Consider the following 16,747-nt stretch of genomic DNA (forward strand, 5'->3'; position numbering starts at 1 on the left):
TCAGCAGTATAGGCTTCCGTTTTCCGGTCCCATTCAGCGATCCCTCGCGAAACTGTACCACAACATGACAGAAGTGAACGGTCGCCAATGGCTACAATCAGGTCCATTTGCTTTCCATGCAGCCGGCATTTCAGTGGATTTGGCAAAATGAAATAGCACCGCCATTTTTTTTTGCGCAAATCAGCTTCCGCTGATGTGAATGAGCCCTGAATATCCACTGCACCAGTAACATACTACAGCTAGGCAGATTTGCCATTCAGGCTACTAAGAAAGCCGGGTAAAAAACACCTACTAGAGTTGCCATGAAAGCCATTACCCCTGACAACAAGGGGGGGGGGGGGGGGAATATTACTTCAAAGGCTAAACAGTATTTTTAACAACTTTACTAAAGCTGCCACCTTCAGGACACACATATTTACTTGTGTGTTTTCAGATTTTGAGGGGTAAATGCACCTTATTGCCCAGCAGTAAACTGTCCCTAAAAACGTCCGCTAACATCTAGCTCTTAAGAAATCAATTTCACATTAACCTGCGCTCTTCTGAGTCTCCGACAAAATGGCGTATCGGCCCTTTCCATGGAGACAAAACACTAAGTATTAAATCGCTCTCTATTGACTCTCACGAGGAAACGCCCCCCAAAAGGCTCCAGCCGATCACGTGCTGTTCCCAGCCAAATTCTATTGGCTCCCTGTATAAAGCGCTGTTAGCGGACTACGCAGAACAGGCGCTTCCCACAGACTCTAAACAACTTTATTACGTTCACATGTACGGACAACAAACAACAAGGCTCATCCCCTTTACGGAACCAGTTCACGCCCAAAGTCTCTGACGGCAAAAATCCTATTCCTGATTGGTTCTCGGTGATGCCCATCAGCGCACTAATCAGCATTCTCGTCATGGATTGGCTCATTCGCTTGTCTCTCTTCCTGTGAGCCTGCGGCTATTGGCGGTTCACTGCGTCGCTCTGCTGAGGGAAGCGGATGGTTGGCTGTGTCGCTGCAGCTCGGGGGAGGCGGAACAGTGTGAGTTTCGGTGCGGGCTCGGTAACAGGAGATGTCGGTGTAGATAACGGGCGACTTGTACCGCTTCCGGTATGTAGGTGGGAGAAGGAAGGAGCCGCCAACTCCTGCTTTTACTGGGGACAGGGTGGGGCTGATGAGCGGCGCTTCCGGGAGGTGGGCGGGACTGGAGTAAACAGGATGTGCTATATTTTGACACTACTGGGGAAGAGCAGTCTAGGGGTTAAACAGCTGGGCCCAAGAGCTTACCATCAGAGTAGTGGGGGATGGGAGCAGGTAGGACCGCCAGCAGTACAGCCTGTGCACCTATTTGCTGCACAACAATTGCGCGCTCCTCTCACCTCCACCGCTGTTTGTCAGAGGCTTCTGCCGTGTTTGCACGAGACATATAGTGCCGTGTGCGGCGCCTGTTTACTACCAATACGGCAGGATCGGCGGTCATGTGACTGATCTCCAAATTATTACGTTATTTCCTATCCACAGGATAAGGGATAACTTAATAATCGGCGGGGGTCTGATTCTGAGCCTGGGGGTCCGGTTGGTCCCTGAGTGAATGGCGGTCGCTGCTCTGTACACTTCAGTAGGGTTCACAAAAAAGTGTTCTGCCGTCTGCATTAATATAGAACGTTTATTGATTAGCGTATAAAAAAAAAACCTAACTGCACCCTGAACCCTCCCAAATACTAGCCTATAGATGAAAAGGCGGGGGAACCGCCCTGAAAAGGGCGACCACACACACACACACCCACCCCACTCAGCCTATCATACCCTATATAAATAAACAGGAAGCGGAAGGAATAACACAGATCTGATCCAAATTATGGATATTGGACAAAAACAGAGTTTTGGTATCGGTTACTATTAGTGATGAGCGAGTATACTCGCTAAGGCACATTCCTCGAGCAAGTAGTGCCTTAGCCGAGTATCTCCCCGCTCGTCTATAAAGATTTGGGGGTGACGAGGGAAAGCGGGAAGGAACGAAGGGGAGATCTCTCTCTCCCGCCCGCTTCCCCCCGCTCCCCGCTGCAACTCACCTGTCACCGGCGCCGGCCCCCGAATCTTTAGAGACTAGCGGTGAGATACTCGGCTAAGGCACTACTCGCTCGAGGAATGTGCCTTAGCGATATACTCGCTCATCTCTAGTTACTATGTAGCTAGAAGTCCGGCGACCAAAATATCAGTCAAGGATAGATATGAAATCTGATAGCTGGCACACACAGAATCTGGCCGTGACTGCGACGGATAACCTGCCTACCTGTGCGGGCAGGTGGTGGCGTGGACCTGTCTTCTTCCGGCTTCTCTGTACTCTGGATGGTCCACGCGGCTCGCCATCCCACATGCGCAGTATGGATTTTTCTTTTTAATCTCCTGCTTTTCCCGCGGAATCCGCAGCCCGTCTACAATGTCAATTGCGGATGGGCTGCAGGTCGAACGGCTTCCATTGACTTCAATGGAAGCCGTCCGTGTGAGAACCGCAGGAAAATAGAGCATGCTGCGTTTTGTTTTTTTTAACATCTGCGAATGGAAACCGCAGTTGGTTTCCGCTCGTGTGCATAAAGAATTTTTTTTACATTGAGGGTTATTACTGCGGCTCCCATAGGCGGACGCCAGCCCCAGATTCAACAGCAAAAATCCTCCCATGTGCAGCGGGCCTTATACAGATGATGAGTGACGGCACTGGAGGTTAGCGAGCTCAAGCACTTCAGCGGCGTGCCCCCGTGACCTCGGCTCACTCGGGAGCCGCGCACCCCAAGACCCCCAGTGATCGGAGCAGGGCGTGTGTGAACATTGCTCAGGCCACTTGTATGGGGATAGCCAAGTGCGGCGCTCAGCTGCCACCATCAGAGCAGCGATCATGCAAACTGTTGCTGCAGTCACCAGGCGGACTTGGCATGTGCGGCTCTTGTGATCCCTGAGGGTCCCGGCAGTCGGACCCCGAGTGATCAGACATTTATCATCGATTCCATGGATAGAGGGTAATTTTGTTTAGTAAAGCAAAAAAAAATCCTTAAGGCCCTTTTACACGGAACGATTGTTCAAATGAGCAAAACTGACCGGTAAAGGCTCCGGCACCGGCTGAATAATGAGCAGTTAATCGTTGCTTTTTGCTCGTCGTTCAGGTTGTGCAGCATTAAAGTCATCGCCGGCTCGTTTACGAATCGTTTGGTCTAAATACCGATCGTTTAGTCGTCCTCACGAACGCATATAATGACTGTGAGCAACTGAATGGTTTCTTGTTTGAATGAGCCAACAATGTGTCTGTATAAAGAGGCGTTCCGAGCGAATTCTGACATCGCTCAAATGAGAAATCGGACACGGAGCGGAAATGCTGCGCAATGCCCAAGGCGAATTCCTCAACCAAAACAGAGTCAAAATCCACCTGGTTTTCACGGGACAACCCCGTAATAAATGTCTTTTGTATTCTAGGTTTGTGAATTGTTGGTTCTGCGGGACGACAGAAGATTCTGGGATGTCAGTTGTTGCTGCACAGACGGATGTACTATATGAGAAGACCTGGTGACAAGGATACATGTGCTGAGATGACCCAGCTGATACATTGCACTTACTAGACTCATCAGTTTTGTAGCAAAGGTCAGTATCACGCCTGTGCCGGTTCTTAGTATCGCTCTTTGTATCCGCTTCTAGACTGAACTTTGGCTGTATTTTTAATGCCAGGTTGTGGGCCTGTTATAATGTAGCACAGGAGCTGACACTCGGTCTATACATTTCTCTACTGTATTTTTTTACTTTTTGTAATAACCCTTTTTGCCTTCATTGTTGTTTATTACCCGTTTCCTTGAGAATAAGCCCCACCCTGATTTTTCGAGATTTTTGGTGAGGCTTGAAATATAAGCCCCACCCTGAAAATAAGCCCTAGCTTAATTACATTTTTTTTAAAAAAAGGAACACATTACCTAGCAGGTTTGGTCCAGGTCCCTCACGGTACTCTCCGGAGCTCCGACGAGCTTCTTGCAGTCCTCAGCCGCCCACAGAAGATCACTTCCCGGTTATGGGATACATAAATCCCACCTCGAAGTCGCAATGACTCTGATTAGCGAGCAGCGCTCGAGAACCAATCAATGCAGGGCTCAATGAACCAATGCGATGGCTGTGATTGGTTCATCAAGCGCTGCATTGATTGTCGGAGCGGTGGTCAAAGAACCAATCACAGCCATCACACTGTGGAGATAGCATTTATGAATTGGCCAGTCAATGCAAAAATTAATATAAGACAGGGTCTTATTTCTGGGGAAACACGGTAGAATGAATTCGATTAAAGGGGATTTCATCTTTTTTAACTACTGCCCAGTCCACAGCTAGAATTAGACTACATAAAATGTTGTGTGACTTTAGAAATACTCTGCATTACTTCTGCTGCGTTTAGACTGAAGGATATCGTTCAGAAAATGATTCCAATGAGCGATAATGAACAAAATCCTTCAGTTTAAACGCAGCCAACAACGAATGAGAATCGTGAGGTTCTCGCTCGTCGTTCAATTTCAGTCGGCATAAAATTCAGCGCCGGATCGTTACTTCTCGCGTAGTTTAAGCACTGATTGTTCACTGTATTACATAGGGGTGTGAAACCCTGAACGACTAGTGCATGAGAACTGCAGGCCTCCTGTCCACGGGCGGATCGGACTTTGCATGCTGGAACCCGCAGCAGAAGCCAACGCTTCCTGTGGCCAAGGATACTGCGTTACCTGTCCGGGTCTGCGGATGCATGCACAGTCCTTTTTTTTTTTTTGGACTCCTACTTTCCCGATGATTGGACAGCTTCCACTGACTTCAATGGGAGCCGTCTGTGCGGGATCCGCACTGAAATGGAGCATGCTGCGATTTTTATTTTCTTTATATTTTTTCGGATCACAAGGTCTGTACACCAAATCCACATGCTTTATTACATTTGCAGACGCCCGTGTTTCCCTATGGGTGGCTTGATTTGCGGATCTTCCGCGTGGGTGCTGCATTTCAAACCCTCCTGTGGACATTGAGCCTTAATGAGAATCGTACAGTCTAGACATACTCCCCCAGTTGGTGATGACATCATCAGCTCGTTAGCCCGTGTAAAAGGCGCATTACCTTGTACTGATCCTGAGTGACAGCTTGCATTATAGCCTAGATCTGTATTCATAATTATGCAGGCTTTAGACCTGACTCGTCTTTGCATGAAATGTTGTAATCTGGTGTTGGGAAAACTAACTGTTCCCTCTGCATTATAGGAGTTCAGTCAAACTGCTAGGGCCGTGTCGGGCTTCTTGTCTGTTTCCAATGACACTGGCAGAATTGTGAGTGCAGCTCTAGGGTATAACACATAATACTACATATAGAATACAGGCTATAGGTAACTCATGATTACTACCACACTGATGGGCCACTCTATTAAGGCCCTTTTACACGGCAGTCCATTAAGCGACTGCACGAGCGCTGACGTCATCGGCAAGGTTATCAGTGCTCGTGCAGAGCTTTCAAACTGAACATCCTGCCGGCGGCTCGCTGGCTTCTCGCTCAGCGCTTCCCACTCCTATGGGAAGCGAGGAGCTGTCACACACGATGAGAAGCCAGCAAGTGCTAACGAGGTTTTTTTTTAAGCTGACTGAAAAGTCAGTGTAAGCAACCACGAATGACAGGTAAGCGATATTGTCGCTCCACACTGAACGATTATCGATCACCTTTATTTGCTTGAACGAATTTTGAGTGATAATCCTTGTGTGTAGAAGGGCCTTTAGAGACACCGACACTTTTATGATGGGAGCTTCCCGGTATGAAAATTAAACCCATGACTTTGAAGTGCAACATAAAATCATGTGACAAGTTTTCCATGGATCAGTTTGTGTGAATTCACATTTAGATGAGAAAATCTAGTGATCTGAGTGGCTTCCAATGAGATCTGGTCACCGGTGCTAGACTAATGGATCACTTGGCTGCGGAAAAACATCACCTGGTCAGATAAATCCAGATTTCTCTTGGACCATGCTGATGGGAAGGGTAAGCTTTTGGCACAAGCAGCATGGATCGATGAACCCTTCCTGTCAGCTGATCAGAGCATTGTCAGCACTTCCATCTAAGGGTAGGCTCAAACGAGCATATGGTAAAACGCAGTGTTTCACCAGCAGGTGGAGCTGCGATCACAGTGATTGCGATCGCATATGCCTGCGCATGACAGCATATCTCACGTGTGCTGTCCTACACTGGCTTCTTTTTTTTCCCCCTTATTTTGCTTCCTAGCAACGTGCCTGTCAAATGCCGTATAATGCAGTGTTTTACCGCTGCTGCGTACAGCAGCGATCTTGCACTGCGCTTGATCTCACACACGTTGTCACACGCAGTCTGACTTGTTTCGTTTTTTTTCCCCGCTCTGTAGCTAAGTGACTTTGCATATAAACGCAGCACATATGCAATGTGATTGCATATGTACACTGTTTTCATACACACCCACAGAGAACAATAGGGCTTTATTGCACTTAATAGGCAGTAAAATACAACATGCTGGGTTCTTTACCCGTGTAGTACACTCAATGAATATACACAAGCGTAAATGGATCAATGTACTTTCATTGACTCTGTTCATCGCGTATTATTTGCACGTAATACGCAATGTAATTATACCCCTGTGAGCTCAGCCTAATTTGCATCAACTACAAATGGTTCTGTATGGGTCAGTATTCCTGCAGACAGATTTCAGCACCTAGTGCAATCTGTGCCACAACAAACTGCTGCACCTCTGAAGGCCAAAGGAGGTCCGGTGCACTACTACAAGGGGGTCACAAGTGGCCATTCAGTGTAGATGAGTAACTTTGTAAATACATTGCGTTCCTTTTTTGCTTTTTAATGTAGATGATATTTCAAATGATATTCAAATGACTATTTAAACGATTTTGAGTTTGGGGGTGAAAGTCATTAATTGAGTCTGGAGATGAGATTTGCATTGGACATTATATATCTGGATGTTGGCAATTCAGATATATTTTGTTATGTTTAATTAAAACTAATATATCCCTGTAACTTTTTTTTCCAGTTCATTATGACTGCAACCGCTGCAGTGAGTCCTAGTGAGTACCTGCAACCAGCTGTCACGGCCTCACAGGTTAGTCTGTTTCCTGATAGTAGAGAGATGGCAGAACTCATTGCTGTCTGTCTTAATGGGGTGTGGAGAAGCGGTATACAATGCTAGCCAAGTAACAGATGAAAAAATACAAAAGGAAGAGGGATAGTGGACATAGCAGCCATAGAGTGTGTATGTGTATGTGTATATGTATATATGTATATATGTATATATATATATATATATTAGTCCTAACACATTTATCAGCACGTTGAAGAGAATATAACTTTTTGTGCAATATAAATGTGCTGTTTTATACTATATTGGCATGTTTGAGCTTTTGGGGCTAACTTTGACTATGCTGGTTTTTATTTCATGGACAACACACAGGTGCATTAAGGCTGGGTTCACACGGGGCATATTCCCGTCGGAAATCTCGCGGTTTGGCCGCAGCAAAAACCGCGAGATTTCCACCGCGGTTTAAGCCGCGGCGGCTTTGAAGCGGCCGGCCGCTTGCTTTTCCGTTGCGGCCGGCGCTCCATAGAGAAGAGCGCGGCCGCAACGAAAATAAACAAAAAAGTAAACAGGCATGCTGCATCTTTTGAAGCCGCAGCCGCGGTTTCAGCTGGATTTACAGCGGATTAGCCGTCCTGTGTGGACAAGATTTCTGAGAAATCTCGTCCACATGGCTGGCTAATCCCCGAGATTAGCGGCCGCGGTCGGATTTGCCGCTGGCGGTTTTGCCACGGCAAAACCGCGGCAGATCCGCCCTGAGTGAACCCAGCCTAAAGTTAATGAGTAGACTAATAGTGTGAACAAAATCACTGCATGTCCTATTCTTGTTCATATTTACGAATGAGGACAGCACATGAAATCTGCACTGTCTGTGGACATCAGACAGCACGCGGCCGGGTGTCCATGTGCCGTCCAATGCGAGTTGCGCTTTGCAATATAGCTGCTTGAATAACACCTTTAAAAGAGTATTCCGGAAACTTAATGCTTTTTATAAGTCTTCACCTGTACACTGAATAGGTGAAAACTGATAGATCAGTGGGACTCCCACTGATCCTGAGAACAGGGTCCGGTCGGTCTCCAAGTGAAGGACACATCACTTCCCCATTCATTTGAATCAGAGCACCGCATATTGTGGCATTCAAACTTTTGGCAATCTCCGGTGATCTCATTAAAATAAATGAAGCAGTGTTGTCTCGGTGTGATCTCCGCTCTGTTCACTTGGAGGCCGATTGGACCTACATTCTCAGGATTGTTGGGGGTCCCAGCGGTGGGACTCCCACTGATCTATCATTTTTAACCTATCCAGTGTATGGGTGAAAATTGTCTCTGGAATACCCCTTTAAGGGTGATGACGATTTACCACGTAACATATATCTTCTCTTCTATCCATGTAGGACACACAGCCCTCTCCTCTGGCACTCCTGGCAGCCACATGCAGTAAGATAGGTCCTCCTGCCGTTGAGACAGCTGTCGCACCCCCTGTACCGCAACGACCAACTCGCAAAAGGCTAATACCCATAAAACCTGCACCATTACCATTGAGTCCAGGAAAAGCAGGTATAGGACTTCTATCTGCCAAGGGGAACGTCATTCAGATTCCACAATTGGGGACAGGAAATGGGCAGCTCTTCTTCACCATACAGAACCCAGTGGGCAAGACCGGACGCTATCAGGCTTTGCAAACCTCCCCTCAGGCAGTTCCACAGACTCTTGGCCATCAGTTTCAGATTATTAATTCCAATGACGGTGGAACGACACTTCAGATTGCCCCAGCCTCTAGTTCTACAAAACATGTGCCCATCAAGCCTGCCCCTCCACAGAAAAACAGTAATATTATGAAGTTGACTGGAACTGCTGGCAACAACCTCACCTTGGCACTGCCTCTCAATAACGTGGTAGACACCTCAGCTGAAAGTAGTACTCAGCTCGTTCCTAGCAAACAGAGTAAAAAGCCCCGTAAGAAGCCCATTCCACCAGGGCCGATGCCAGGCTCTCCTACCCAGGAGCAGGTGGAGACTGTCTTGATCGAAACAACTGCAGACAATATTCTGCAAGCTGGAAACAACCTGCTGATTGTCCAGAGTCCCAATGCCGGTCAGCACGCTGTACTTCAGCTTGTTCAGCCCAAGGCTGAAACCCAACTGGTGCAAATACCACAGCAAGCGCTGAGAGTGGTACAAGCGGCCTCCGCTACGCTGCCAACAGTGCCACAAAAACCTGTACAAAGCGTCCAGAGCACAGAAAGTCTCCCTACACAGGTACGGAAACCGTTTCCTCAGTTATTGCTTCACCCATGTAGTTCTTCTGTGACTTGTTACGTGTAAGCTTGTTTAGCGCTGCGGTAGGATGGCATTGCCAGCTTTCAGGATTTATCTAGTTGAGTGCTAGTTTTTACACTTTCTAGATAGCCTAATAACCGTAAGCTGAGGGGTGCTACTGCAGCCTTTGACGAACCCAATGGTCTTCTGACTGTGAAAGGGTTGTTTTCAGAGTGTCCTGATTATGTAATTAGATCCAGAAGCGTGGCAGTCACAGTTCTTTGTGACAATAGCATCCAACTGTTTACTATGTCATCTAATAGCTACTCTAATTTAACCCAATTATTACCTAGTGTTGTACATATGCTGTTCATGGACCTGGGCTTTAAATCTGTGCCATCGTAAATCAATAGCGCAGGTTTAAAGCGACCCTCCAGGCCTAGAGAAACAAAGATGGCCGCACTGCTTTTCTGACTACCTGATACAAACTGTGTATTAGAATGCATCATAAGTCTAAAGTCCCATTTACACGGGACAAACTGTCGGCAAATGGTGCCGGACACTCGTCCCAGTGATGCTCGCTCCTGCACTGTAACACAGGAGTGAGTATTGCAGGCAGCGTTGAAAGCGCTGTCGGCATGGAGGCAGAACTGCACGACTGCTGTTTACACTGAATGGCTTGTCATTCAGGTTTCTGCATGCATTTACATGGGGCGACTATTGTTCTTACTCTCGCGGGAGCGCGGGTATTTGAACAAATCTGAACGATAATCGTCCCGTGTAAATAGGCCTGAAGACATACATTACTTGCTGATCTGATTTGGCCAATGCTGCTCACATGGGCAGCTCTGACCAATCAAAGCAGCATGTATTGTCTTAGACTAATGTTGCGTACTAATACACAGTGTGCATTAGATAGTAAGAAAAGTGGTGCGGCCATCTTTGTTTCTTCAGGCTCAAAGGGATGTTTTGCTAGTCCTGCTTCTGCAATCTAACAGGAGCAGGTTGGGAGTTTGGCTGTCTTCACACATCTGAGGACCCTGCAGAGAAGACAGAAGTGGCTTATAACTTCTTCTGTCTTCTCTTTTGCAGCCTACTTGGGACTCAATATGCACTATGTAGAGAATAGAAGAGGTAGCAGTGTGGTTCCATTTATTGGACTCAGTGATCACATTATTGGCAGCCCTCCAGCATGGCAGATCTGCTGGGTCTTAGTCACTGACAGAGCTCGGCTGGGGTCAGCTCTCACTACAGTGGGCTGTTTTTCCCTGTAACTTGAGCTTCTATGGATGCCCCAGCTACGGTGGAAAACTATAATCCGAGACTCTACAAATTATTTATTAAAACCACAAAATAAAATGGAGAAACTATTCCTATAATTTATTTTAGCATAGTATACAAATTATAAAAATAAATATATACCTTTTTTTTTTTTTTATTTATTTTTTGTACACCTTGCGCCCAATAAAACCAAAAAAGGTAAACAAGGAAAAAAAGTGGAAAAAAAAGCAATTAAAACAGTTCTATATGTCATGAAAGCAAAATAAGTGCAGCAAAAATCACAGGTTTATGAGTGCTTCTACCTTCTCCTTTCCCCGGGTACATAGCGCTCAGTGAGCTATCCATGTGTGGTTGCTGCACTGGTTTTTTTTTTGTTTGTTTTTCCTTTTTCTATCCTGAGGCCACATTCACAGGGACGAAATCTCGTGCATTGTGAGGGGCACAAAACAAGCACGAATATGAACTCCATTCTTTTGAATGGCCTTATTCACATGAATCACAGCATGTTCTATCTTTGGGCATTCCCATTTCAATGGGACCTTTAAAGACATGGCATGGCACTCTCATTCCGTGCGATGTGATGTTTCCCATTGAAATCAATGGGAAACACTTGCAATCCTTTAACACTCATGAAACATCGCAATTTCACATGAGCGATGCAAGGGATTTTTAAATGAAAAACTCCTCGCATCCGTGTGAAAAACACACACTGAGCAGCGCGATATCGTGCTCACTCGTGGGAATCTGGCTGTATTGACTTGAATGAGAGTCTCATCCGCCTATTGGATCAGAATCATGCAAGCCACGAGTTGTTGTTTTTTTCCCCGCGGTCCCTGTGTGCGTTGACTAACATGAGGCCATATGCTGTCCGTGTGGAGTTTATTTTTTGATCGGACTGCACACAGATGAAAAAGGCGCTAGCGTCAGACAAAGCTTAGCTGGAACTACACCAAACATGCCATTGCTCCATACAGGACTGTAAAATTCATGGCACTTTGTATCTAGTGTGACGGGAAATTCTACTCCGCACCCATCTGTCAGATTTTCTAGTGTTGCATCACAGCCGGTGAAAGTTCGGCGTCTTGTGGGTATGCAGATACATTCATAAACCTCAGCTCTTCTTGCAAGCCATTTATTGTCTCTGACCGCAGTTTCTTATTTTCTTGCTTTGTAAGTAATGCTGTTTTTTGTAATTTGGCCCTTATCTGCTTTTTGTATTTTTTTATTTTTTTTTGTTCTTGCAGATCTACTTCCGCACATCAACAGGAGATTTACAGACGCTGATGCTGCAGGAATCCCCACCCCAGCCATGCTCCATGGGAGGCACAGGGTCTCTGCCAATTCTGTCTACCACTCCTACTAAGAAAAACGTCACACGGAAAGAGCGGTCCTTAGCCAAAATTGCTCCAGCGGGGAGCGTCATTAATCTGAATACAGCACAGCTGTCGGCCACTGCACAGGGCATACAGACTATCAGTATCAATGGCGTCCCAGTGCAAGGAGTACCCGTTACCATCACCAATGCTGCAGGTGTATATCCCATGTAGCCAAACCAAAAACCCTAAGCTCCAGCCTTACCTCCTGAACGCTTAATATATAAATATGGTTTGCTTGAGTTATCCTTCTATTAAATGAATCAACCCACCCTTGTGTTTGTGTATCCAATCAGGGCAACAGCAAATCAGTGTGCAGAACGTGGCCAGTAATAACGTTGCCATCAGTGGCCTCAGCCCTTCCCAGATACAGCTACAGATGGAACAGGCCTTGTCTGGGGAGCTACAGCCAGGAGAGAAGAGGAGGAGGGTGGCCTGTACATGTCCAAACTGCAAGGACGGGGAGAAGGGGTGAGAGTGTTCACAAAGCGGAGATGACCTTATGTGAGGCCAGTTGTATAAGGGGCGCAGGCGGGAGGTGCGGGTGATGGAGGGGATTATTGTGCTGAGGAGAGACACTCTCTCCCTCTCAGCAGGTGGGGTCCCCCTGGCAGGAAGAGGCACGTGTGTCACATCCCTGAATGCGGGAGAACGTTTCGCAAGACGTCACTCTTGAGAGCCCACGTTCGTCTGCACACCGGGGAGAGGCCATTCGTGTGCAACTGGGGATTCTGTACTAAGAGGTTCACCCGCAGCGATGAGCTGCAAAGGCACGCACGCACGCACACAGGTGTGTGACGCATGTATGCACGCATGCACGTGTATGGCACTCTAGGTGCCGCATGTATGACATGTATACTGATTTTACTCTGCTGTCCCTGCACAGGTGACAAGCGCTTTGAATGCCCCCACTGTCAGAAGAGGTTCACACGCAGCGACCATGTCAGCAAGCACTTCAAGACACATCTTGCGCCAAAGAAGCTGTAATACAAGTGAAAAAAAACATCTGTGGGACCCCAAAAATGATGCCATTGTGTTCCAAGTTGGAACTCCTCCAGTTATGTTTGGGCCACCCTGAAATAATATTGCGGGACTCCAAGCCCAATAATACGAGTAGTAATTATCAGCACTCCCTAGAGGCCATCGTACTGCTGGTATGTCCACAGCAAGCAGATGGTAGAGGTTTCATGACCACCGTGAGTTCGGGTGTCCGCAGTATGTAGACCACAGATCTGCTCCGTGTACGTCTGCATCATTGAGTAGAGGACTCTTCAGCATAGTATTTACTATTGCTTAATCAAACATGAAGGATTGAACTGGGGGGGAGAGCATGCATACATTACCTGACACCAACCTGCTGGCTGGACTAGAACATTCCCATGTGTACACTGCTCTCCCCCTTAAAGGAAAGGTGCCTTAATATCTCCCCTCTTCCACTATACTTGTGTAAGAGCTTTAAAAGGGGTCATCCAGTTGTAAAATATTGATGGTCTAGAAGCTGGACAAGTCATTAATTAGTAGATCGGTGGGGGGCCATTGCCAAGGAACCACAGCAATCAGCTGTTTCTAAGCCAGCATGCTTGTGTAGGGAGCTGATTCTTGCAGTAAGCTCTGCTCTTACTGCAGTTCCCAGGCTTGCTATTGCTGGCCAGATTCTCACACATTTCAATGCCTGCAATACCAAACCTGGCCACTACCATAGGAACGGAGCCATCTGCTTCCTGCAGAAATCAACTCAGTGCATGGCTGCGCTGGTCCAATGAACAGCTGGTCCTGCTATTGATGATCTGTCCTGAGGATAGGCCATCAATATTTTACAACTGGACAACCCCTTTAACTATACTTGTGCTAATCCTGCTTTCATACCTGCTCCACCAATTGCCAGACCAGAAATTCCCAGAGCGGTCCATAATGAAGATGCAGGAATCGCCGCCCCATGTACTTTCTTCTAGTTGGGCATTTGTACCAGAAGATCATTGTTTCTCTGCACCATGTATGCCGCCTGTTGTATCTGCTGGTATCACCTAGTATGTTTTCAATAAAAGAGGGGATTTAACTTGAATTGTATGGCGGGTGCAAGCACGGAGAACAGCCCGTTCTTACATGTCACGAAAAGACGATAACTCACTGACACGTGAATGTTCCTTTCTAATAGAAATGTGCCGTTTTACTCATTAGTAATTGTTAATTAATACCTTTTCTTAAAGTGAACATATCATTAGCTTTATTTTTGGTTAATTGTTACAAATCAATCATATTCTTCTAAGGTCAGAACTCCATTTCCCTTCTCCAACGCTCTGATTGTGTTGTTCCTCCACGTCAGCCGCAGCCCCACCGTAATTCCTATCTTTAGCGCCTGATGAAAGCCACTAAGGGCTCTGAGCCGTAGTGGGATATGTCAAAATAGTTAACTATTTAGATTAAATAAATATGTTTTAAATGCAATCTGAACTGGAGTGAAGTGTCGCTTACCTCTATTGTGCAGGGATACAAATGCAGTGGGCTTCCGCTGATTGAATGACGACAATGTGCTTAAAACAAAGTAGTACTAAATGAGTTTAAAGGGAATAAAGGTGGTATATGATTATTTTTTTTTTTTTTACTATTCATGACCTATGCTCAGTATAGGTCATCAATAGTTGATCACCGAGGTCCGCCCCTGAGGATCCCCACTGATCAGCTGATTGTCCGGGCCACTGCACTGACATGATCGTCGTCATCATCGGTGGTTAGACGTGTAATAACTGGCTTCACTCCCCTTGAAATCAATAGAAGTGCTGTCTCCTATTACATTGCCTCCTCCCACTCCTAACTGCCATCAGAGCCATAGGCGGTATAGCTCCCATTTCAATGCGAGTGAAGCCAGCTATTACACTGTGGTTCGGACGATCAGTGGACATTACTAGCAGTGGGCCCCTGATGATCAACGATTGGGAGGACCTAGCAGGAGTGTAAAGCCAACTTTTGAGAAGTGCGGTTGGTCCGTCGAATTCTTGCAGAAAATTTGGTTTGGTCCATTTTAGTTCAACCCATTCTTGAAGTTCACCAATATCCCTAAAACTGGTGTATAAACCTGTCTAAGAGCGATTAAAGCCCTGAAGAACACTATTCGTCTTATTTATACAGTGTTCATGACTCGTGTTGAGCGAACCAAAGCAGTAGAACCCCGTTTAGGGTAGAACTTTGCTTAAAGGGGTTGTCCCGCAAAAGCAAGTGGGGGTATACACTTCTGTATGGCCATATTAATGCACTTTGTAATATACATCGTGCATTAATTATGAGTCATACAGAAGTTATTCACTTACCTGTTCCGTTGCTAGCGTCCTCGTCTCCATGGTGCCGTCTAATTTTCAGCGTCTAATCGCCGGATTAGACGCGCTTGTGCAGTCCGGTCTTCTTCTTTTCTGAATGGGGCCGCTCGTGCCGGAGAGCGGCTCCTCGTAGCTCCGCCCCGTCACGTGCCGATTCCAGCCAATCAGGAGGCTGGAATCGGCAATGGACCGCACAGAAGCCCTGCGGTCCACCGAGGGTGAAGATTCCGGCGGCCATCTTCACCAGGTAAGTAAGAAGTCACCGGAGCGCGGGGATTCAGGTAAGCACTACCCAGTTTTCTTTTTTAACCCCTTTAAAGGGGTTGTCCCGCGCCGAAACGGGGTTTGTTTTTTTTTCATAACTTTAACTTTTTTTTTCAGACATACCCGTTTGAAGGGTATGTCTCAGCAACGCAACTTATCACTTAACCCTTTCCAATCCACTGTCTGACGTCTGAAGACATTATGATTTAAGGCTGTACAGCTCCGATTTTGTAAGACGTCCGTCGGGGTGCTCTTACTGTATATTGCCAGCCTCTCCTCTGTCAGAGTCTATCAAACGTGTCACCTCATGCAGTACTGGCTTTAGCCAGCAGATAGCACCGTTGTATAATGGCAGAAAAAGAGTAAACCCCCTAGGAAAACCAGGATGAAAATTGGATTGGAAAGGGTTAAAACAGGATAAATGTTTGATTGCTGGAGGTCCCCCCTCCAGGGCAACCGATGATCATAATAGAGGTCATGAATCCCCCACCTCTGAAAGGAGCAGCAATCATGCGTCCTTACTGCTATCTCGGCGGTACTGTGGAGGGTGAACCCCTTTTGAAGAACACTGGAAATAATGAAACTCCATTCTCTCTAGTACTGGACAAATAATTCTTGAATTGCTGTGATGCCCCCATCTGGTCAGGCCTGGCAATAAGCCTAACAGTATCTTTTCCACTTGAGTCCCTTTATGGGTATGTTCACATGTGGCATACTTGTTGCAGAAATTTCTGGGACTGTCCCTTTCATGGAAATAGGGCTTGCAGAAATACAAGTACATGCTGCAGAAGTAACTCCAGATTATGGAGTGGATTTTCCTGTTGCAGAGTCTGATCGATAGAGAACTTTCATTCTGGAGAGGGGTAACAGCCTGTGATCAGACGTCACCAATGTGATCTTAAACACAACTATGACAGATGTTTGGCTAAGCCTAGTCAAAAACATGTCTTTCTTCCACACAGTGCCGCCCTTGTCAGTGCAGTTGTGCCTGATATTGCAGCTCAGCTCCATTGAAGTGAATGAGAGCTGTAGTGCAATATCAGGTACAACCGCACTGACAAGGGTGGCACTGTGTGGAAGAAAGCAGCCATGTTTTTAGAACCCTGGGCACTCCCTATAAGGCTTGGATACATGGAGGTTTTGTGTAGCACAGTTGATATTTTTACTTTTGAATTAGTGT

General features: G+C 46.5%; 1 protein-coding gene across 6 annotated transcripts; it reads left to right on the forward strand.

Moving 5' to 3' along the window:
• The first annotated feature begins 897 nt into the window (after positions 1-897).
• Positions 898-14,443, forward strand: SP2 (Sp2 transcription factor). 6 transcript variants are annotated; one of them, XM_066586371.1, is made up of 9 exons: positions 977-1,091; positions 3,447-3,611; positions 5,243-5,308; positions 7,039-7,107; positions 8,475-9,338; positions 11,864-12,149; positions 12,289-12,463; positions 12,586-12,782; positions 12,879-14,443. In XM_066586371.1, the coding sequence occupies exons 4-9, from the start codon at positions 7,045-7,047 to the stop codon at positions 12,977-12,979; spliced, it is 1,686 nt and encodes a 561-aa protein (XP_066442468.1). In that variant the 5' UTR covers positions 977-1,091; positions 3,447-3,611; positions 5,243-5,308; positions 7,039-7,044; the 3' UTR covers positions 12,980-14,443. The 6 variants fall into 6 exon arrangements, with proteins under 6 accessions (XP_066442466.1, XP_066442468.1, XP_066442465.1 ...); XM_066586369.1 differs by lacking the exon at positions 5,243-5,308 and having other exon boundaries at positions 898-1,022; XM_066586368.1 differs by lacking the exon at positions 5,243-5,308.
• The last annotated feature ends 2,304 nt before the right edge of the window (positions 14,444-16,747 follow it).

The sequence above is a fragment of the Eleutherodactylus coqui genome, chromosome 13 (genome assembly GCF_035609145.1).
Source record: "Eleutherodactylus coqui strain aEleCoq1 chromosome 13, aEleCoq1.hap1, whole genome shotgun sequence".
NCBI classification, from domain to species: Eukaryota; Metazoa; Chordata; class Amphibia; order Anura; family Eleutherodactylidae; genus Eleutherodactylus; species Eleutherodactylus coqui.